At 40.1% G+C, this 24,447-nt stretch overlaps 1 protein-coding gene across 1 annotated transcript in view; it reads left to right on the top strand.

Moving 5' to 3' along the window:
- CNTNAP5 (contactin associated protein family member 5) overlaps positions 1-24,447 on the top strand; it is a 264,255-nt gene that overhangs the window by 129,207 nt on the left and 110,601 nt on the right. Inside the window, exons 7-10 of the mRNA XM_079310955.1 lie at positions 2,188-2,331; positions 12,373-12,637; positions 14,910-15,059; positions 16,437-16,608. Coding sequence (XP_079167081.1) covers positions 2,188-2,331; positions 12,373-12,637; positions 14,910-15,059; positions 16,437-16,608 — 731 coding nt within the window. The remainder of the gene's footprint in view (positions 1-2,187; positions 2,332-12,372; positions 12,638-14,909; positions 15,060-16,436; positions 16,609-24,447) is intronic.

Below are 24,447 nucleotides of genomic sequence, written 5' to 3'. Positions count from 1 at the left end.
GTGCCTGCCCTCTCCTCCTCTCATCTTCCAGATGAAATTGGTTTCTTTGCATTTCACAAAGCAGGGTGGAAAGAGTGGTACCTGTCCCCTGGTGCTGCTCTGCCAAATCATGAGCACATTTAGTAGGGACAGCACTTGAAGCAGTGGGATTCTGCAACAGCTTTAAATTGAACAGTTAAGGGCCAAAACTGTGACTGCTTTTAAGATGGAGTTGAGAAAAGCCCAAAAATTGAGGCATCAGTTTTTCTAATTTCAAAATAATAAAATTTCTTACCTCTTGTTTGGTGCCAGTCAGGGGAAACTCAGGCTCCAATGTAATTTGCTGAACATTTTTCCAGATGTTCCAAAAGAGGGAACATGGTAGAAAAGATCTTCAGGTGTTGTGAATCAGCATCACCACCAACCACTGTGGCACTCAGACCTTGTCCCCTGAGCTTAGTTTTTCACAGTGTGTTTTTTTCTCCATTTGCACTGAGGCAGTATTTCAGTCAAATGTTGCAGCAATGCAGTCTACTGAAAGTTTATCTCAGCACACTTTAGAGATTAAAGGCCTTACTGAGGGTAATAAAATCATTACTTTCGTAATTAAAATTATTACTGATCACAAAAGAAACTGTTTTCTTAATAATACATTGGTGTAATTGGTATTGATTTTGCTTCTGATTTTGAAACCCCAATACAGACTCCCAAAGCAGGAGACTTGAAGAATAGAAAGAAGGAAAGTCTGGTGTTTTAGAAAGAACTAATGATTCTCATAGGGAAAAAACCAAAAACATTGCTACCATATAAGCCCTCATGCCAATAACAAACCTGCAAGTGATGTAAAGTAGCAGTCTGTTCACTCTTTATTTCTTTGAAGTGATCAATTAAAACAACAGAGGTGCAAGTTCATTAAGAACTTGTTTTCAAGTAAATGTTTTCAAGGTTACCCAGGGATGTTTCATTTGCTTACATATCCCAGCTTGTTAGGTGGAGTGGGAGGAAAAATAACCCCCAAACTGCCCTTTATTTTTGTAATAATGAACTGAGTAAGGCTTTGGGAATTGTGACAGGGGAATAGGGCTGACCAGGTTCCAGCAGCAGTCAGGATGTAAACAGTGCCACACAGCAGCGCATGCTCTTGCTGCAGTGGATGCAGCACGATGGCAGATCCTGATCAAGTGTGGTGGCTGCAGGATGCCCACCTGCATTTTATCACTCAGAGTGCTGCTGGCTATGATGGGAAAAATGAGCAAAACTTTAGTGGTACCATCAGTAATGCTTTGCCAGAAAGGTCAGTGAAGTTAATTAGAAATGAGCTGTGACATTTGGAAAATGAAGGTAGGATTATCAGAATTTTCAGGGATTGTGGGGTTTGTTTTTCTTTCTTTTTATTCTCTCTCTTTCTTTTCCTCAGAATCTTCAGAATAGACAATTATGCTGTATTTGGGCAGCTTTATTTTCTTAGTCTCTTTGTTGTCCCAGGGCTTTCAGCCCTTCAGTTAAGCGAGGAGCTGTAACCTGTGCAGTGTCAACATCTGCCAGTACTTAAACAACAGCAGAAGTTTTGTGCAAATGTGTAGCCTGCAGAACTTCTCCATTACACAGCTCAGTCCCAAATTCCACGTGACTGTTGTAAAGACCAAAGTACAGTGAAATTGCAAGGTGCAAATGGGGTATTTGTGTATGTTGTACTACTTTCCTCTGGCTGGAACCAGAACTGCTCATACATGTGCCTGGTGGAAAGGAGTGGCTGCAGCTCCCAGGCAAACCCAGAGCTCTGAGGGCAGGGAGAGTTTATTCCCCCATCACTCAGAGGCTCCTGAGCACTGTGAGCTCTGGGCCAGTGGGGCTGTGGGCTGCACACCCTGGGAAGGTTTCCTTGTGTGTGGGTGTTCCTGGGAGAGGAGCTGGTGGCTCTAGGTTGTTGTGCCAAGGCACTTCAGAGCTGCTCCCAAGGCAGTGAGCTCTCTGTGCCAGAAGTGTTTCTCCAGCAGCAGGAATGCCATGGAGGCTGTAATTTCCCCTGAGAGGTGGCCAGGCCCTTCCTCATGCTCCCAGTGATGATGTTGGTGGGAACTGGTCCTTAAATAATGCCCCAAGTGGATGTATGGAGTGGGACTCTTGCTTTTGGATGATAATACAATGTAATATAATATATACATACATATATAATATAAATAATGCTGTTCTTATTCTTTCCAAAAGCTCAGTTTTGGAGGGATTCCTGTCCCAGGCAAGCCAGGAACCTTTCAGAGGAAAAATTTCCATGGATGCATTGAGAACCTTTATTACAACGGAGTCAATATAATTGACCTGGCCAAGAGACGCAAACCTCAGATCTATACTGTGGTAAGAGACAGAGCCTTGTGCTTCCCTTCTTTGCTTCCATGCTTTTTGTGCTCTCTTGGTGCTGCTGGCTGCATTGAATGAGCAGAGTTCAGATTTGGATAGCTGTGGGGATAATTAGCTCGTTAAAATGATATTGCTGAGGTTAACACCAGCCAGCACTGGCTCCTGTGGTGAGAGTTATTGAGAGACACATGTGGAAACCAAAGCATTTCTCTGATTTTTCTGGCGTATTAGAATTTGCTTGGGGAAGCATTTTAATTATTTTTTTTTCAAGATAAAAATGTGTATATTTAATGACATGACAGAAGTCATTGTGATTTTTTTCCTGGTTAACTGAGATAAAATCTTATTTTCTGAACCATTCTCTGTCACTGTTGGGAAGTACAGCACTAGCAGAATTCTACTTTGATACTTCAGTTCATATTATAGAGGAGAAAAAATATTCCTGTTATCATTGGAAATAGTCTCCTTTGTGCTGCTCCTTCTATTCAGTGTATTGGCAGTTCTGAGAACCATTGACTTTGAACTACTATCTCTGAATGTGGAATGGTAGAGGCAAAGGAAGAGGAACTACAGTCTTATCCAGCTTGATAACATAAACCACAAATATAACTTAACACATAATAATGTCCAGAATTACAGATATATTTAAATATATCACAAAAATTACAAACATTTTATTTTGCAAGAAGAGTGAACTACAGTCCCATGAAGCCTTGACAAATTCAGCTTTTGCCTCACTTCTATACTGTGCTTTGATAAATGCCTTTTGGCTAGCAATGTCTTTGGAGAACATGGAGATGAAACTGCTTCTGGCTCCCATGGCATCTTGTAGTTTCTAGCAATGTATATGAATATGTATATGTATATGAACCTGAAACAAAGCAAACCAGAAGACCAAGGAAGTTGTTTCTGTGCTTTCCCTGCCTAGGGCGAGGCTGAATACACAGGGAGCTGGAAAATGGAAAGGTGATGGGTGAGAAGCTCCTCACTGTGGGGTTGGCAGTCAAGACAACCTCCAGGATATTCCCCTGGGACAGAGAGACTTTGCTTTAATAATCTTGAGTTTGATTGTTCTGACTGGACTCAAAGGCACAGATCTTATGAACTGTGTTAAATTGCTCTTGCCCTCAGTTTCCTTTCTAAAGGGGGGAGCAACAACCCTTGTCTGCTTCTTAAGTCATTAAACAGCTGGTTGTTTTGCTGGCTGGATAATGGGAAGGCCTTTCTAGAGGGGAACAACAACGTTTTGCAGAAGGGCAACATTGTCTGGATATGAATGGCCCCAAGCAATGAAACTCTGACTACACTTGGTTCAGACAATGCTAGCTGAAGGGACTAGGAATCCAGCTCCTCTCAAGCAGAGATGTGCCTCCTTCCTTCAATCTCTTTCACATAAGTGATGATTTACATGTCATGGTTTCCAGAGGCATTTACAGAGCTGCTGTACCACGTTTTTCAAGCTTTCTGAGCTGCTCTGTGCTGTGTCTGTGACACTTGGGTATGCAAACTGCTTGGAGAGGTTGCCACACTCAGATGCCTTCAAATCTTAGATGAACATCCTTCTATAGGAAATAGGCCCTGTAAATCTGTTTTCCAACATTCTTAGTATCCCAGTTATTTCTAGCAACTCTCAGGTACTTGTTGGTTATTCAGGCTGATCCCCTTTCCCTTTTCTACTCTTCCCACTCATTAGCAATTAACTTCCTCAAATTCAAATTACTTGTTCTTGTTAAATGTAGTCTTTTGCCTGCCAGAGTTATTCTGCACTAAATGCTTTTACTCAAAGTGCATTGAGGTTTTCAAGCAAGAAGCTCTTTCCACAGGGAGCTGCAAACTTCATGTCTTTGTAGTCACTTAGGTTGTCTGAAGTGGAAATGTGATGGAAGGATCAGCACAGAAGAATAATTAAATAGCAGGGACTTGGAATTACTCCTTCCAAAAATGTGTTGTATGTTTGTGTTCTCTTCCCACAAGCTGGAGATCACCTAAGATGGTTCTGCATTGTTAATCCCTTTATTTCCTAGCAAAAGATAATTGATGACAAACTGGTTGGTTTGGGATTAAGAAGCTATTAATGTTTAGAAACATCAGTGTTTGCCTCCAAAAGCAGGCAGACTTCAACACTCACTCTCTGTTTCACTCTGTGCCTTTGTGAATGTTGCCACAGTCAGTAAGCCAAACTTGGGGGTTATCATACCCATCAGCCTTGGGTTTTTTTACTTTTGACATCTTTCACACAAGCAGGAGAATGATACACCAGCTTTGGAGGTATAGATTTCCTCTTATGATGTCGTTCTTCACCCGTATAAATAATGGTCCCAAACCAGCTGCAGTTAAAGTCAGAGGCAGAAACTACAGGTTGTCAATAACAGTGCTGTGGTGTGTATTGTACTCTTGGGTGGTGGCTGTGATTATCATTCTGCCTGTTCTTTTCTGTAACTCATTTGCAGTTTTCAGACTTGCAATAAATCCCCTTGAGAAGGCATCTCAAGATAACGAGGCAGCCTGTCTCTTTGAACTGGAACTTGCCTTCAGAATTCCATTTTTGTATTGCCTGATACTTAACCTTCCTACATAGCACTGTCTGTTTGGACAGGCTATCTTTCTTCTCTCTGGGGTTTCTTCTGTCCCTGATGGCATGTTGTAGGCTTTGTGATTTTTTGAGTTTTGTTTCTTTGCATGTTTCGATTTGGGGTTTTTTTGTTGGTTGGGTTTTTTTGGTTTTTTTTGGGGGGGTTTTTTGTTTGATTAATAGTTTGTTTTTTCGGGGTGTTTGTTTGCAGATTTTTGTTCATTTTGTTTTCCCTTCCCTTGATCATTGAATACGGAGCAATGATAAGGAATCTTTTATTGCTTTCCAAACAATTACTGCAAAAGGCTATGAGAAGTCAAATTTCTGCAATTAACCACTGTCATGGTCATAGGGGTGGACCCTTGGAAGACCTCATAAAATGCTTTAAAATAGTAATCTAAGGGTTTGCCCTATTTATTGAATGTTTTCTCAGCACAAGAGAAGTTGAGACTGCTCATTATGAGAAATCATACAGCAGTTACACTTCTTGGGTAATTAAGTAGGGGCAAGAAAATATTCAAGTAAGAACCATCTACAAGAAGCAGAATGGAAATTTGACCTGTTGGTATCTGGGACAGAGAAGGGAGAGATTTTGTGTTTGTTATGAGTGTATGTAGATGCAGGAAGAGATGGGGCAAGTTTAGGAAGATAAATCCATTGAGAATTGCTAAATGCATCTGGTTGAGGGAGTAGATAAGAGAAAAAATAGCTATAGCATCCTCAAAATATAGGATCCTTTCCACCAGTGGTTACTTAGTGCTAGATTCTGGTTTCACCTTTAGAAACTGCTCAAATGTGACCTGTGGCAGCATCTTAAGTTGTTTTTGTGCTTCACTGCTTTGTGATGCCACAATAGGAAGTTGTCTAGCTGATGAAAAGAAATTAGGAGGTCATGAAAAGCTGCTGTGTTTGGTCTTCTCGATGTTCCACCCTAGTTACTCACTGAAATTGAGAAAAACACGATCTCCCTTTCTCTTCCATTACCTCTGGCTAATAGAAATTGGAGTTGCATTTTTATTTAGCAGAGCTGTGCTGGCTCGAGAGGAGTGCAGGATACTGTAAGGCAGAAGTTGTCAGCTCTCAGATACGCCTGAATTTCTACACTGGCCTGCCATGCTGAATGTGAGAGTGACAGCTCAGCACAGCCAGGGATGTGGTGACATGTAAATGTATCACTGTAGTGCCTTGGGGAAATAACCAATTGCCAGCATCAAAAGAGCAAGGAAAGATACCTAGTGACAGGAGAATGTAAACTAATAATTCATTCTCTTTATAGAGAATCCAAACATGCTATTTTATTAAGCTGATTTGAGATACCTTCATCCTGAGAAGAATTTACTTGTCTGTGAATGTCTCGTTCTACCAAAGTGCTCTGGCAAGTGTTGATCTATCTGTGAACATCAGGCTGGTGATTTGTGAAGGCCCCTCCTAGGGTTTGGAGAATCACAAGTTAGATTTCTTTTCTTATTTTTTGCACTCTACTAAGACTACAGTAATCATATATAAAAAATGTTGTAAGATTTTAGTTGGACATTTTTCACAACTTCCTGTGGACCAAGTTGAATTTCTAAAAAAAAAAAAAATTTATTAAGAATAAGTTTCAATTATTTAATGGGAGCGTTGGATCACATAATTTGTTATGTTTTAGATAAGGCAGATGAACTCAGATTCCAGAAATATTTGGTTCTTTTAAAAACAGATTTTTATATTTTCTTCTGTCTTTCTGTATGTTCTCTGGGTCTTCAGAGGAGTCTCCTTTGCATTCTACCTGCATTGTGCAAGGAAGTCTGTATAAATAGCATTAATTCTAAAGTCCTTTTTTATTGTTGCTGAAGGGTATAACAGGATTATTTTGAAAGAAATTAAGTGTGTCACCTCAATTGAGGTCTTGAAATAAAGCCTGTTTAAATGACATATTTCCCGTTGATTTCAGTTGGCTTTGTCCACAATTCCAAAGAGTTCCAGCCTACAAATGTATAATCCAGCACATAGCTGCATTAATAAACTCTCTTGATAAAAATTCTTTGTGTTAGGATTTTGATGGCTGTGATGACAACAAGTAAAGCAAGTCTTTTGGGAAGGCAGACCATATTTTTTAATAAGAGTGGATGACATGCAGAAAAAAAATGACATGTTTCTGAGCAAATAAGACTTTTTTTGAGAGTCATCAGAATTCAGCAAATTAGAGGTTAGAAACAATTGTTCAGGGTTTCATTTATTACATTATCTGGATAGTCAAATTGAATGAGTAGGGCAGTTAGTGCCTGCTGAGCAGAGGAGGATGTTTCAAGGTGGGAGGTGATAAGGCTGTTAGTCCCTGTAGGAAAGGAAGAGAGATGGCTAATTATTGTCATAGGAGTTAGCAGGGGATAAGGAAAATGGGACAAAATGTAATTTTCTGCAAAGCCAAAGCCTTAGTATAATTTTTAAGGTGTTATTCCAATTGGTGAGGCCTTAGGAACTCTTTGGCACTGGGCATAACAGAGGGGGGCAAGCTGAGCCCATCACAGTCAGGAGCCTGGATTGTGTGCAGTTCACACCAACCATTTCAGCTGGTGTTGTGCTATGATACACAGATAATTGGAATTTAAAAGAGCAACATCTGTTAAAGGAAGCTGATACATAAAAGAAAAAAGAAAAAAGCTGATAGGAATTGCTTTCTATACACTTTTCTATTTTAAGGTAGATGTGGTTCTGTTTTCATAATAATAATAATGAAGCAAAAAAAAAAAAAAAATCTCCTTGCTGCTGTGTTTTGTTCCAGGCAATAAAAACTAATAAGCTGTAGATCACTTTACCTTGAAGTGGAGCAAAAATTGGACTTGGACTGTAATAATTTGCCAGTTTGATTTAAGACATCTATCTCATTCACTTCCAGCAAGGTGAATTTGAATTTTGGCTTCATTCCTACTTGTTGCTTAAAGAACAAAACATTCCCCCTCACCAGGAGACTGGGTATGGGTGATGTCTTGGGAGGAGACATAGCCAGAACAGCTGATCCAAACTGATCAAAGGAATATTCTGCACCAAATAAATCTGCTCAGCAGTGAAAGGCAAAAGAAAAAGGAAGGGAAGAGACATTTATTATTGCAGAGCAACTTGTACACATGCTGAAACTCTGCTTCCTAGCAAGTAGCTGGCATCACCTGCACATGGAAAGTAAAGATTAAGTCTTTTGTTTTCCTTTGCTTCTGCGTGCAGCCTTTGCTTTCGGTTTCATAAAGTGCCTTTTTCTTGACATAAGAGGGTTTTCTTCCTTCATTTTCTCCCCCCACTTCATGAGGAGGGGAGTGATAGAGGGCCTGGTGGGCACCTGGCATTCCAACAAAGTCAGTACACGACAGAGAGAAAATATTAAATGGTCTTTTTTTCTCTGTGTTTGTGTGTGTTTCCTCCTGTGGTCTTTTTATCCCCTTTTCCTTTCTCCGAGAAAAACGATGTAGAATGTTTCCAAAATATTTCTGCATTTGCTGTCATCTTTTGTCAGCATCTCTTAACTATTGCACCATGTAATAAAACAATAATGTACAGTTACTATGGGCATAAAAATGGTAAAATCTTTTGTTCTACTTCTGGCCAGTGACACAGTCAGCTTAGAAGTCTGAGATAAAGAACATCTGGAAAGGTCCAGCCAAGGCATCTAATCCCTGATTCTCTCATGGTCACAATGTTTCAGTTTTTCCTAAGCCTTTTCTATTTTTGCTAAATGTTACTTTCTCTCCATTGGGAATATAATTTAATGTTAGAAAACCTTAAATCAATGTGATAAACAATTAATATTTTAGTGGAATTCATGATACCTGCAGTAAGTGTAGAGAGGGCAGTCATCTGTCCCGAGATTATCACAGAGCCATATTAGTTTCAATGTAACTTGGTTCAGGAAAGGTTTCAGATTTCCATTTTGAATTTTTTCTCAGAGGAACAGAAACCCATCTCAGTACAGGAACTTCTGTTCCCCTGCTCCTGGGATGGACTGGTTGCTCACTCAGTGGGCCCCTCCTGTCTGCCTTGGTGCTCCCATATCCTGTTTGAAGACAGTTTGCAACACTATTTCAGAAGGCTGGGGGTGATATCTCACTTTGATCTGCTTTTCATTTAGTGTTCAGTGTGATCTTGAGAAGTATTTGAAATATGTGGGTCTCCTGACATTTGTTCTGCTAGAGAGAGTTAATTTTAAAATAGGACTTGAAGGAATCTCCCTCATTCTCAAAATCCAGTTTCTCAGAGCTGAATGCCAATTTTTCATCTTCTCCTTTTAAAACTGCATGAGAGGTCACCTTTTCCTTCTGTTACTCTCCTTGTAAATTTGTCTGCAAACTCAGTCTCTTCACAGCTAGAAGTAGTCCTCCAATTTTCAAGCTGGAGAAATTCTTGCCAGTTTACCACATTTATATCTCAGCCAGGCCTGGGATCTTAGTCCCTTTACCTGTCATATGAAATCATCCTTTCTAATCCTCTACAGAAAACAAGATGCCCTTTTTATTGGACAGTATCCATAGAGTGATTAATGAGGAAAGTTTAAGTGCCCATTTGATGCTCTAACCTGCAGGTAGAATGAGAGCTCAGAAATACTCATTTATTGTTCTTCCTTTTCAAGCTGTGATTTTGGCCTGGATCCTCTGGTAGGCTAAGTGCTGAGAATTGCAGTGCAGCTGTCAGTTTGAGTAATTTCCCAAGTGCATATTATTTTTGATTAGTATTCTCTGAGACCAAGGAGAATGTATAAGGAACTTCGTACCAATTGTCCTGACGGTGGTGTTGTCTTCTCTCTTCATTGAACAGTACATAGTACTGCATGAAGAAAGGCCAGAAAAGACTGAAATGGTTCATTAAAGTTATACAGATTTTGTTGAAGTCCCACAGAAGTCACTGGAAAGTGTCCAGTCAGTTTTGGATGTGGTTTATGGCTCAGAGGATCTTCTATGTAATCCACTTTTATCCTCATCACTTAGCAACTGTGTTCTTCCATTCTCTTTTAATAGGAGAGGCTCTGGTCCTTCTTTAAAATGCTGTAACATGCTGCTGTCTGTTCATTCAATACCTCACTTGAACAAGAACCCCCTCATAAGCTTTACCCTGCCTGCAGAAATCTGGGCTGCTTCCACTCTTTCCTTAAGGCAGCTGTCATGGCAGCCAGTGAAAAATTGCAAGTCTCTCCATTGCATTTTTAGGTTCAGAAGTTTTCTCTTGTGAGAACAATAAGAACTATTTTGCAAAGATTTCACTGCTTGTTAGAGGAGCTGTTAATCAGTCTGGAGATGGACTCAATGGAATTCTCAAATGCCACATCATAGCTAGAGTTTCCAGCAGCTGGGTAGAGCTGAGCATCTCCTTTATTTTCTCTAGGGATTAGATTGTTCTTATCCCATTTCCTAGCCAATGAGCTTTTACTTTTCAGTTAAATTGAGTTCAATTATAAAATCAAGTGTCTGCCAGAAATCTGGCATATACCCTGGAGAGTTCCAGAACTCCTGCCAATTAAAGCAAAATGCTCATGATTAGATGAAGGTTTAGAGGGAGCTGTTTACTTTTCTAACTGAGACCTGCTGGAGTAATTTGAGAATAACACTTATGGCAAATTTAACAATTTTTGTAAAGGGAACCTATCCCACTTCAGTGGACAAAAACATTTGTTTTTGTTACAAAGTGACTGTTGTGTATGTCTTTTTTCAGGTTTTCATGTTACTGTCTCTAGGAAGGTAGACAAGTTGGTCAGTGTAATGATGGCAGTAACTAATGTTGGTGTGTATTAACTGGCTACATCATCTGGCTTTGCTCTGGAATGTTGCTTTAAGGTGTTTCCCTCCTAAATTAGTCAGATGCATTGATGTAAGTTCTTGTGGCATCAATCGTTTTACTCATTTTTTTGTCCTTTTATTTTTTATAATTCCTGGCTAGTTTTTGGCTCTGACTGCAATCACTTTTGACCTTACATCATGGAGATCTCAATTTTTTAATAAATGTAACAAAAATACTTCATGAAAAGAACTCCCCAAAAGACAGACACACCTCTTGTCTGTTTTCCAAATGCACCTTTAATCCCATTGCAGCACAACCTTTGTGCATTTCCAGCTGCCTGTTCTTATGGCAGGTGGAATGAGACCTGCTCTGCTTCAGTTTAGACAATGGAGAGGCTAAAGCTGAAGTCAGATTTCAGAGCTTGAACTCTGACTAGGTGAAGCAAGGAAAGAGATGTGGAGGTCCTGTTCATATGTCCCAGCACTGGCCCTGAAGTCAGCACTCTCTGCTGATCATGTCTCAGGACAGGACTTCTGGCCTGAATTTGATTAAAAATGGAGGTAGAAATTCAACAATAACAATAGCAAAAAAAGGTTTGTGTCATCTCTTCATGTGGCAAATCCCAGCAGGTAGTAGAAAATTTTAAAGGCTGAGACCAAATATCCATCCCACTTCCCACCTGAATAATGTTCAATGGAGTTCAGATAAGCTTTGGATTGTATCTCAAAACACATTCTAATATGATGTACCCATGGGTTCCTTTTGCCAAATCTGGTAGGTCGCAGTCTGAACCAAACAGGTACTATGCAGATAGCTCCACATAGATAAGTATCTATCAAGCATTGTTTCATCCCGTGATAACTTTGTCTGTTTCTGGCACCTTTTTTTCCATTTGAAAAATAAAGACTGGAAAGACATTTGAAAGTGATAGGAAGCAGTTCCATCACCTGTCTGAGACTGCAGAGAGGAATTCCCCAAGCTCTGTGCAACTTCCCGCACATCCATCAAGTGCTGTTCGTTATAATTATCCTGTTAGAGTGAGGTACAGGCTCTGATGAGAAGTGCTATCATGGAGAAAGCCTTAAACTCTGATGTTTTTATTAGATTACAGTGGGTATTTCACAAAGCAGCCAAATTCAAAGCAGCTGGCTGAAACAGTGTCCTGGAGTGGCTTTGAAAGACGTGGCTCCTTAAGTGCATCCTGGCTTTGTAGGCTGTTGAGGTTTTATACCATGGCCTGATTGACCTGGCAGGGTAATCTACAGTGGCTGAGCAAACTGATGGAGCCATTTCTTCCACCAACTGCAGTGATACAAGCTGGTGCAGATTCTGCACACTTCTTTGAGTAAATGTGCTTCTCGTCTGGGCAAATTGAACCCTTGATTTCAGGGCTGGGTGGTTAAGATAATCAACTAAGGTGTGGTATTGATAAGGACATTTGGTTACATTTAGATCCTTCTAAGAAGTAAGGTTTTAATTTTTGATCCTCGATGTTTGGGTTAAAAGTAAAATTTTGAAGTTAGATATGTTTTCCCAGCATGGACAGATACATTTCCTATTGATTTCCAAAGGTATGTGTCTGAATAATAATACCCATTTCAGCCTTGAGGGTGATTAGAAATCCAATGAGCTTATTTAGCTAAAGATATTTTGGGATGACTGAAAAAAATCTCATGCTGATTATGTTTGAATTTTTTTTTTTTTTTTTTTTTTTTTTTTTTTTGCAGGGGAATGTGACCTTTTCTTGCTCAGAACCACAAATTGTTCCTATCACCTTTGTGAGCGCCAGTCGAAGCTACTTGCTGCTCCCCGGCACTGCTCAAATTGATGGTTTGTCAGTCAGCTTCCAGTTCAGGACATGGAATAAAGATGGCTTACTTCTGTTCACCGAGCTGTCTGAAAACTCAGGACATCTCTTGGTTTACCTCCATGGCGGCAGATTGATGCTACTAATTCAAAAGGAGACTGAGAACCCAGTGGAAATCACTGAAGGTGTTTATTTTTTTGTTTACTTTCACTTTTGTCCTTCTAAAACACAAAGGTTCAGCTCCATGGGATGAAAGGATCAAGCAATAAAGAAACACCCAATCTTCCTTTCTCTTTTAAATTTTCTCTTGCTTTCCAGTGGTAAAGCTGCTCTGTACAACTTGATCTAAGCTTGGAAAATTGGCATTTTGAAATCTCCAGACTCAATCTCACTGACAGTTAGCTGAGCCTCTCTGTTCTTAAGCAGTCACACTCAATTTTCTTTAGTCAGGTCACATGAAGACCTTCCTGTTCCCATCTTCAGACTGCTGAAATCAGCTGGGAGTCAGTTCAGCCACAGCCTCTTTCCCCAGCAGAAGTTAAGGGAGGCTCAGAGCTGATATTTTTTCTCTGACTGTAGCTGTGGACTCCCTCTTTATGCTACACTGAGTGGCTGACCATGGGCTTCCCCTCCTTACACATCCTATTAGACTTTCTTACCCACTTTACAAGTTGTTTTGTGTAGTGAAGCTGGTGGAATGCAAGAGGATAAAATAGGGCTGCCTCTCTGATTTAAAATTTGGGAGAATAATAATAAAATGGTGATAATAATAACAGTAATAATATATTGTCTAAAAGGGCAGATGTTTAAAAACATGTAATATTAAAATATTCCCTGTACAGAGTAAAAGAGGGCAGATGTATCTATTAAAAGAAGCAGAGATAAAAAACTGACAGAGTTGTCAAAGCAGAGCTTTTCTGTATGCGTGTTTCATTCTCCTTTATGATGGAAAATGAGGCAGCCCTGCGTTTATCTACTCATGTAGATTGCTACAGCCATAGCTTGCTGCAATTGAGCACTGAAAACTAAGATCCCAGCCTTTATTGCAGTCCTAATTAAAATTGTTGACAAAGCTGAGACATTGTCAATATTTGGTTGAGTGTGTTTGTTTTTATGTAGTTCTGAAATGATGAACCTGGGTCCAGCCTATCCAAAACATGCTAAACTAGCTACTTGTACATGGGAAATATGCAGCAAGTGCATGTGCTGTGTTCTGCAGGTGTCAGGTACAATAAACTCATGCTTGCTCAAGAATGGACCAATTTTCCCCCAAATAGGATCTATTTCCTCTTCTAATAGCTTCAAACCTTAACATATTCCACTTCAAAATGCACTTGTTCTAGTTGAAAAATCATCCATTTTTTGCTGGAAAACCAGCCTCTAATTCTATGGTAATTGTGCATGTGTTAACAGCCATTACTGAGTAAGTAGTCTCATTTTGAAATTCATGATGAAATGGGTTTTCATGCACCTAACACCCACTGTTTTTTTAAATTTTGTTTTGAACTGTTCTCACACCTCTTTGTGTTCCTAAGTGCTTGTTTTCTCTGAAAGCAACATTAACAAAAATATTCTGTTAGGGTGGGGGGTAAATACTAGTTGTCTGTGCCTGATCCCTGTGACTTTAGCCTGATGATAGCATATTTTGAACTGTAATTAGGTTGTTTTTGATCTGCACCTCTGTGTGTGGGTTCAGAAGCTTGCCCACTGATTCTCATGGCTGTCAAAACAGAGATGTGGAGTTTCTTTGTAGCTCTGGGGCGATATTTCAAGAGCCACAGGATGCAGCACTGATTTTCAGAATAAGCAAACAAGACAGGTTATTTCCCACTTTTCAGGAGTGTCTAGAAGAGAAAGAGACTCAGCCTTTAGAGGTTCCTGGTAAGAGCAACAATCCCAGTTCTCAGAACACCCATGTAGAAATCCAGCCTCTGTACATCCATTAATAGCTCTGTGTGCCGTATTTGTGCTAGAGGGTTTCAAGAAACACAAATCCTGCTGATACCTACTGGAGTCAGTCAGCTTTCAGATTGGAGCCTGAAAACAGGCTATGAATGTCTCACTGAATCTAATCCTCTGCAACCTCATGCATGTATTTAGTGCCAGAAAATCAGTGGAGATCTCTGCACACTTCTGGACTTGTAAGCTTTTACCAACAGGCTGAAGATAAACATAAACACCCCCAAAATAGTAACAGTGTGCTACCAGAAAGGTGAAGGATTGGACTAGCTTGATGAATGCCTGCATTAGTACCAGGTTACTCTCAAAACTTCCATTTTCCTGGGTCCTTTCTTCTATGCCAGCTTGTTTCCAGAGGTAATGAGTTCTTTCCAGCTACAGTCCTTTGTACAGCCCAACTGCATATTTGTGGCCACAAGTCGAAAGCAAAAGGAGACTTGAAGAACACATTTGTCTCCTGCACATCTTTTTTTCCCCTTTGTCCATGTTTTTTGCCAGGCACCAGTCTCCACGATGGGCTCTGGCATTCTGTAAACATCAACGCCCGGAGGCATCGCATTACCCTGACGCTGGATAACGACGCTGCCACCGCCAGCCATGCAACCTCTGCCTCAAGGATCTACTCTGGCAACAGCTACTATTTTGGAGGTAGGTTTCAGGGAGGTTTTTATGATGTAGATCCTCAGATGCTCACCACTGAGTTCTCCCTAGGTGCTCTGCTTGCAGCTAAGAGCAAAGGTAAGGACCAGGCAGCAACTGGCAGAACCAGAGGACTGAGTCTCAACCTGTGCCAGGGGAAATATAGGTTGGATATTAGGAGGAAGTTTTTTACTGAAAGATTAATAAAGCATTGGAATGCTTTCCCTAGGAGGTGGTGGAGTCACCATTCCTGGATGTATTTAAAAAAAGACTGGATGTGGCACTTGGTGCCATGGCCTAGTTGAGGTGTTAGGGCATGGGTTGGACCTGATGATCTTGGAGGTCTCTTCCAGCCTTGTTATTCTGTGACTGAATTGCAGTGCATCCAGCACTATGGGCAGGTTGAAGGGTGTTGGTCAAGGCTGGCAGAGAGAGAACAAGCAGAACTGCAAGCAGAGCTGTAAAAGTGGACTATTGGTAATTGTATTTAATGGGCACCTACATCTATCTGACATTACATGCAAATCTGCAAAACTGCTATAACCGTGAGTGGTTTTGGTTTATTTTCCTGGTTAAAAGGCCTTAGAATTATTAATGTTATCAGCATTCCTGTAGATAGCATTGTTCTGATCAGGCTCAGTGAATTTTTGAAGCTTAGGTGACATACAACTCAAATTTTCAAAGATATTTATTTACAATGCTCTTGTGTAAAATGAAGGTGGGTTTACTCAATTTAGAAAAATGGAAAAAATGTCTTGAAAAATACTATCTTCTGTTTTCTGGAGTGGTATGCAAACATTAATTTAGACAGAGGGACTGTAATTAACAGTCTTTTAATCTAATCTATTTCTGTGTAGTGCTTACTGTAGTATGGTTCTGAACTTGATGAACCCTGTGGACACAGCACTAAGTGAAGATGTATAGGAGGCTTTGGATCTCAGAGCTGTCTAAATACTGGGGAAATTCAGATACAGATGGTTTTTTTGCTGCCCACAAGATTTCATCTGCACTCCACTGCTTCAGCAGCAGAATTTAACTCAAAATGATTTTACATTTTTGTACAACTCTTTTAACAACTCATGTTTTAGTTGCTATCAACTGTGGACTTTGAAGAAAATGAAAAAATCGCATTTTGATTTTGTTCAACACAAGCATGTTTCACAAGGCGAAAACCTCATACTGTGATACTTTGAATGGCTGGCTTCTTTTTTTTTTTTTTTTTTTTTTCCTTGCCCTAACTGGAGGATTTATTACACAGGAGGTTGCATAGCAGAAAGAATAAAAACATTTAGAATAATAAGCCTCTGAGTTCTTGCATCAGGAAATCCCAGCAGAAATAGTTGAACATTCCAATATTCTTCTCTGCCTCTTCTCTTTTTTCCACAGGGTGCCCTGACAATTTCACCGATTCCCAATGTTTAAATCCCATTACTGCTTTTCAAGGCTGTATGAGGCTCATCTTTATTGATAACCAGCCCAAGGACCTCATTTTAGTTCAGCAAGGCTCCCTGGGGAATTTTAGTGATTTACACATTGATCTGTGTGGCATCAAAGACAGGTAATTATTATTTCCTCTTTCTTGTATTTGTGCTTTTTTCATCCTAGTGGTTTATAAATACAGGTTGCATTAAGTGAAAATTCTAATCTGCCAACATTACAGATATTAGGCATAATAGAGCTACTAATAGAAAATACTGCAACAAAGATAGGAGGACTGGAGGGGAAATGGTTTCAATTACATGAGGCTCTCTTCACATTGACTTGTAGGAAATAGAGTATGCAAATTCAATCAAACTATAGATTGGTGAAAGGATTAAATTTTATGCATAAACAACATTTGATTGCTTTGAAGTTCTAGAGGAAATGAAAGAGAAGAAAAAATTAGTTGATTCATCAGAACATGTCATACCCTTAATATATAAGCTGGTTCTGCTTAAATCAATCATCTTCAATTTTTCTTGTTAGCCATTACAGCACGTTCATGATGAAGATATGGTACATCTCATGAGCAATGCTGCCCATCCAGTGGGACAATATAATGATGGAATGTCTGCATCTGCCAGAGAAACATTTCAGTTTAAATAGTGATCCACATCCCTCCTAAGATGAAACCTGACAGGAACCCCAGATTTTCCCATAAACAGCAGAGAGAAAATAAGAAAGCAAGTTTTTTTTTTAAGTATTTCGTAATACTCTTTTGCTTCCTATGGATTCTTAGTGTCTAAATATTTCTGAATCATTTAGACAAATGTCTACTTTGAAGTTAGTGTATGGAATAGAGGGTTCTGTGATTTTTTTTTTTTTTTTTTTTTTTTTAGTTTTTTTAGCTTATTTTTAGCTTTTTTTACTCTACTTAAGTTCTGAAAATTAGAAATGGAACTGCTGGTAATTCAGTGCTTCAAATAGTTGTGAGAGTATTAAGGATATTTTGGAAATGTATTAGGACCATAAGCATTTAATATATTTTTTCAGATGTCATTTAGATGAAGCTGATGGCTGATTTCCATTATTCCTTCCTGTAGGAGGGATCAGCTTGCTGGAGCTGCAGTCTTTTGATAAGCGGGCAAAATGTCTGTGATGCAAGATCTTTGTGCTCATCTTTGTATGTTCATTTTTGTTGATTTATATGGAGAAATTACTGATTTGGCTGATCAAATCTCTTTCCATACTTAATGATGACTGAACAGGGGAATGTGAATTTTATATTTGGTGTGCCTGAAATGGTAGATGGAATATCTGGAATTCTACCCTTCCAAGGTAGAATGGAAAAAGATACAGCAAATTTTACAAAAGAAAGGAAAATGTTGTCTTTCCTAGGAACTGAGAGAGAGAGTTTTGCTATTTTTTTTGAAAAACAGATTATTTAAGATTATTTAAGAGTGAACCACTTAAAAGCACTGTGTGTGATTGTATGTTGAAACAAAAGAGAATTCTTCTGGTATGATGCAGAGGTGCTGTGGGACATCTCCAGTGCCTTCATTGTCACCAAGTCCAGGCTATGTGCACCTCAGTGGTGCTACTGCAAATATCTTCTTTACCTTTGGTGTCCCAAGGATGACAAGCATTAGTCTGTGATCATACCATAAAATTATTTAAGGCAAAGATCCAAACATAACAAGAGTGGGATTGTTTTGCATAATGCCACCTTTCTTGTTAAATATACCAATCACAGAGACAAAGAAAAGTTATGTGTGATCTAATGAAGGACCTGGAGGTGCTGACAGAGTCTGGACAAGCCAGAGTGTGCCCAGGTGGCCTCACTGCAGTGACAACTTTCTAATAAGGGAAAAGGAGGAGCAGGCACTGATCTCTGCTCTGTGGTGACCAGGGGCAGGACCTGAGGGAATGGCCTGATGTTATGTCAGGGGAGGTTTAGGTTGGAAGTTTAAAAAAAGTTATTCAGCCAGAGGGTTTTTTGGACACTGGAACAGGCTCCCCAGGGAAGTGGTCACAGCACCATTCCTGACAGAGCTCAGGAAGAAGTGTTTGGACAATGCTCTTTGGGCACATGGTGGGACACTTGGGGATGTCCTGTGCAGGAACAGGAGTTGGACTGTGGGTCCCTTCCAACTCAGTATATTCCATGATTCTGTAATTCTAAGATTTATTGCTGTGTGCACTGTAATGCACACGTTTTTGTAATTTTAACACATGTGGGAATTGTGTAGTTTAATTAACATGTAAATGGGACATTTGCCTTAGTTATCTAAGCTAAAAAACTCTTTTGAGGAATATCCCTCTATTTAGAAGCAGTTTATTTGTTACAGGCTTGTAGGCCAAGCTCATTCAGACTTGGCCTCTGAAAGCAGTGGCTAGGCAGCTCACTGCAACTTGTGCCTGCTCTTATAAAGAGAATTAATGACTTTATTTTGGAAGATGATAAACTAGGATGACTATTGATGCCAGCAGTACATTTTGGAGAAATAATCCAGTTTTGCAAGCATATAATGCACACTCCACCCACATACCCTGGGATTCTCTGTCTCAAGTGATGAGGTTCCACTGATTTAGATGGAGCCATCTGAAGGACTGAGCCTTAATGTCTCATTCTACTATTTGAACAATATCTGTTCTTAAATGAACTTGCCATGAATGCCTCCTGTCACGTGTATTTATTATTTCTATTTTTCAGTAACTATTTCTTAGGAAATAAATGAGAGTTTATCTTTCTTTCCATTGAGTGACTAGGGAGACAGTTCTTTTGGAGAACAAATGAACATGACCCTGTTGCTGAAGCTTCTGTGATCAGGCAGCTTTTGTTGGAGGCATCCAGAGGCTTCTTGCAGCCTTAGTGATCCTGTGAACAAGGCTAAGGCTACCCTGTAGCCACTCTGGTCCTGTTTGAAGAGGCAGTTCAGGAGGTATCTGTGAGAGCTGAATTCAGCAGGTAGAGCAGGACATGGCAGGGTCTCGAGCAATATGGGCTGTGCTGGTGATGGAAGAAGGTTCACTTGCACCATCTCCTATTATGGCACTGCTTTTTGTAGCCCTCAGTGCAGTGCCAGCATTGCTGATGTCTCTGCTGCTGCATATCAAGTTAATGTCTGAATTGCAGTCCTCCTGTATGGTGCCTGCATGTTTTCCTGCAATGACATATCCTGTATGGGACATCCCCAGTCTGCTCATGTCAGTGTCTGCTCCACAAGCCCTGCAAAGTATTCCCTTCTTTTTCTGCTTCAAGACAAAGCTGCTCCTGTAAAATATTGCCAATGCTTTATGGAACAGAATAAAATTTGTAGAAGGAAAAAAAATTTTCTGGTAGCAATGTATGTGTAGAACTCTTGGCATTATCCCCACTGCTTGCCTTCTGCTAATCCAGGTAATTCTTTTTCTTTTGTTTTAGTATGCATGTTTGCTATGATTAACCAAATACAGAGTGCTCACTCTTTTCTGAGGATGTTTCCACCTGTGGTGCTTGCACTGCTCCTGTTATGAAGTGTTAGAGATCCTGCCTGCAGGGCATCTATCCCCCTTACAGTGAAATGTGGAGAAAAATTAATATTGTGCTAAGCCATGGAGGTCTGCTCCTTCTTTAAAAATAAATAGATTTCATTTTATTCATCTTTTTTTGTTTCCTTTTCAGGATTTATATTCTTTTAGGAGTGCACATTAGGACTTGTTTGCTTTACACTGAATTAATAAGTCAGAAAACACACTTTCATACACTATGCTGGCATTTCTCCTGCATGGCATGGTACAAAGCAGAAAGTACCAAAGCAGAGATGCCTGGAAGTGAAGGTGCCATGAAGTCTATGAATTAAGAGACATTTTGTTGGGGACAAAAGGAGCTATCTTTAAACAGTCTTTTGCAGCAGGATGTACACTGTGTTGACCATGTTTAACCAAAAGCCATCTGATATGAGCCTAGACAAAAAACAACAAAAAAAAAGAGATTCTCTTTGAGTTTATTTTCAGTTCAGTGTGATATAGTCCATGGCTTCAGGAACCATGCAGGTATTTTAGATTGTGTTTTTCAGGAAAGAAAGTATCTTCTGGGGATGACATATTAAACCTAAAAACTTCCAGGAGAAAGTCAGACTGCTAAGGCAGTCTAATGAGAATGGAATAATGCCTTTTGTCTTTGGCCCTTAATCTGCAGGGAGGAGGATGTCAGTGTCAAAGGATGGGAAGGTGGCAAGCAGCATGAAAAATGTGTTTGCTTATAGATGCAGTAAGTCAGAAGGGATTTGTTCCATTCTCCTGATGCCCACTAAGCCTCTAGCTGTAGGTGTATGGCTCCTTGTCCTCCACCTGCAGGTTAGGGGCTTTACAAACACAAGATTCACTTTATTAAGTACTTTGGCTTTAGAGAAGAAAAAATTCAAAACAACATACGAGAAAATGTCTTTTTCCTAATGGTTTCTTCACTTACTCGTTTCCCTCTTCAGTATTTTCCAATGTTTGCAAAGACTTTTTGACCCTGCCAAACAGCCTCCTGGACTTGGCTTAGGGATGCAGTTAGAGACTTGCTGTTTTCTTCATGTGGTGTTTTATCCTGTTAGCTTAGAAGGAAAGCATGCTTGAAGCCATTAGCCTGATCTAGCCAGGAACCCTGAGCCACAGCACTAATACCAAAATACTAGACTCTTGGCATCTGCAGCCTTCATTTTGTAATTTGGGGTTACTGGCAGCTGGACAAATTATGTAACAGAAATCAGTCAGTGAATAAAACAGGTGGGTGAATGTGTCCAAGTGAGGAGTAGCAGGGGGATGAGCAAACACTGTTTAGTCAACACTAACCAGGCTTCCCACTTCTTTTTAGGTTTGTTAGAAGTAAATTTCTGTTCTTCATAAAGATACACAGAGCCCAAACTGTTTCTTCAAAGGCTTCCTCTAAACAAACAAACCAAACCAAAACAAAACAAAAACAAAGCAACAAAAAACCACAAAACAAACAAAAAACAAAAACTAAACTCACAAAACAGGACTGGAAAACATCCCTTGCAAAGAAAGATTGACTAAATTCTTTAACCAGAAGAGATTGCTGACAGAGGCAGCATAATGGTCTTAGGTGCTGAAAGGTTGCTGCAGCACTGAAGGGAATATTCATCCTTTCTGCCCAGGATGTACAGCAGAGCTGCTGTGGCACAGATTGCCTGAGGAGACTGTCAAGCCTCTGTCACAGAGGCTTTAGGAAAAGTTAGATGAGTCTGTGAGAAATAATGAACATGGGTGTAGGTGATCCTGCTTTGGAGTGTGAGCATGGACTGAGGGATCTTCCAAGTTCCCTCCAGCTCTGTTGCATTAGTTCAGGCTTTTCCTGCAGCTGGAACAGCTGGACCTTGTTCTTGCTTTGGAGGTTCTGAAATGTCAAAAATAACAGTAAATAAATTAAAAATAAAAAGTAATGCTACTACTAATAATAATAAAAAAACCCAAAAACTACAATAACAACAACAACAAAAAAAAACCCACCAAAAAACACACAAAAACCATGGGATAAATATTTCAAGAAATCAGCTCAGAAAGGCTTGTGAAAAACCTCATTTTAGTAGATGTACCTCTTAGACAATCTAAGGCAGTGCTGCAGCAGTGAGTGGGGACTGTGTTCATGTTTTTGGGGTTTTTTTAAAATAACCTGACATATAGAGATATATATGAAATGGGAGAGAAGGAGAGGCACTTCCTATTCATATTCCTGATTTGCTGTTTTTGCTTCTAAAAACCACATTATTTATATTTCCAACTCAAAAGAAAGCTATGTGTATTTATTCCTCTGGGTTTTTTTGGGATATCTTCTTTGCAAATTTCATTATGTCTATAAGGGTGGTTAAACTCCATTATGGTTACTGGTGTTTTTTTCTTTGATGAAAAGTAATCTAATTCCCTTCTACTTGTCTCCATGTTTTCTTGAGGTCCTGTGGCTTCTTGGAGGTGCCTGTCTCTCTTTCAGATGTGGCATAAATAAGGGTGAGAAGTTTGGAGAAGGCAGGGACTGAGACACTGATAACTACAGAAGCATCTTCCCCCTATTAAATCAAGATAACAGCTCTATATGGATCCCTTCACAACCTTCTATTTTAGTTGCTAAAAGATGAAATGCAAATCCAGTTTGATGTATTCACTGGCCTCCTCCTTGGCTGAGCAGCCTTTTGCAGGGAGTGTGTCCTGCCTGGGCCACTCAGGGGAGGGGTGTGCAGCTCTGACTGCACAGGCTGCAACTCTGACATTCAGCCCTCATGGCTGTTTCTAAAACTGACACTCTGTTCTTTGGTGTGCTGCAAACTCTTCTCTACAAGGAGAGATGAAACAGGCTTGGACTCTTCAGCCTGGAGAAGAGAGAGATGGGCAGAGTTGTGTGATGAGGAGCAGCGTGAAGGAGGTGAATAATAAACAAGAATGTGCAGTTTGTCACGAGTTCAAATCTTACACAACATCAAATTGGATGTTGTTAGATGCTGTAGAGGTCAAATGTAAAGGAAAAAGCCAGTGAGGCATACATGAATTCATAAGCCACAGATGGCTGGAAAATGGCAAAGTGTTCAGAGGGATGTTCTTGAAGTATTTCATCAGTGTTTTTGCTGTGGCATTGTCAGAGTGAGGAAATTGGAGAAGCACTGTAGATCTGAAGCAAGTCTGCAGGGAGGTGATAAACTTAGGACTAGGAAGTCCAAGTCCCTCACTGTTTCTAAAACATTGCTTTCATTGTATGCAGTTCTCTGTACCTCTGTTGTTCAAAAACAAAATATATTACATCATAGCTGTGCCAATCTCAAAATACATTTGAATCTCAGTGTGAATTTTGCTAAGTATTAATACGTTCTGCACTGTGTTTTCTTTTCCTTTGTGTCCGTGGAAATAGTGGGTGTATGGGTCTGCCTGTGTGTGGGCCAACAATGGAAGGCATAGCCTGGGGAAAATTCAGTCAGCCTCTCACTTAAAAATAAATGAAATGGGTAGGAAAACAAATATGCAGATGCTGGGAATTTGGCCACATAGATGAGAAGCTCTGGGATTTCCCATTCAGCGTTTGGCCCGAATGTCAGATTTTGTGACTAGAAATACTAGCTCTAGTCCTGAAGCTGTGTTGGTTGTTTGCTGTGCTTGGCATCCTGTTCAGAGAATAGATGCAGGAATGTGGGCTCAAGAGATACTGCAGCTCAAGAGTTACCATGGTTATTAGGAAAATGTGCCAGAAAGTCATTAAACCTCAGTCCAGAATGCAGTGGATTTCCAGTCCTCCATCCTAGAGCACAGATGCTCCCTTTGGGCTGAGCTGGGCTGGCTGCTCTTACACAGATGGACCCCTTGGAATACAGCAGCAGGGGCTGCAGTGTTGCCTGGAGCCTGAAAGGATGGCTTGAATAATCTCATGCACTTCTTGCATGCAGTGGGACAGGCTGCTGTGCAGTGCTAGTCTCAGAGATAAAAATTACATTTGCAGGAGCTCTTGCACTCTGTGTGTGCACTAACAGATGAGATCTGGTGTGGTTTCCCCTTCCAGCTCTTCCAAATTCTCTAAGGTTCTTAGGAGGCATTGCCTTTGGGGTAACTTGTGCTGGAGAGCTGTGGTGAGTAGAAAAGTTTCTTTTTCCTTTGAATTGGCACCTCATATGGAAATAGTCTCTTTTTTCCTCCCGAGGTAGTGCTGGACAAATATTTGCATTCACCAGGCTTTTGAGGCAAATCCTCTTGGAACACACCCATAATGGCATTGGTTCCATTCATGTTTTTAACTCCTCAGCCCCATCACAAAGGATGAGGTATTTTTGTTGCCTGGTGACAGACAAAACTGTGTTAAGGAGTCTGAAATTTTATGATTCTGTTGATCCTGCCAGAACTGAAATACCTTGATAGACTTTTTGGTGGCAGTTTCCCTGGACAGAAGTGGGGCTGAGTCAGATGGAGAAGCACAGTGTTGTACACCCATTGTTTAATTGTCATAAATTCTATACAT

The sequence above is a fragment of the Erithacus rubecula genome (assembly GCF_903797595.1).
Source record: "Erithacus rubecula genome assembly, chromosome: 8".
Classification (NCBI taxonomy): Eukaryota; Metazoa; Chordata; class Aves; order Passeriformes; family Muscicapidae; genus Erithacus; species Erithacus rubecula.
The sequence above is the reverse complement of the archived record's forward strand: the minus strand, read 5'-3'. Positions and strand labels throughout refer to the sequence as shown.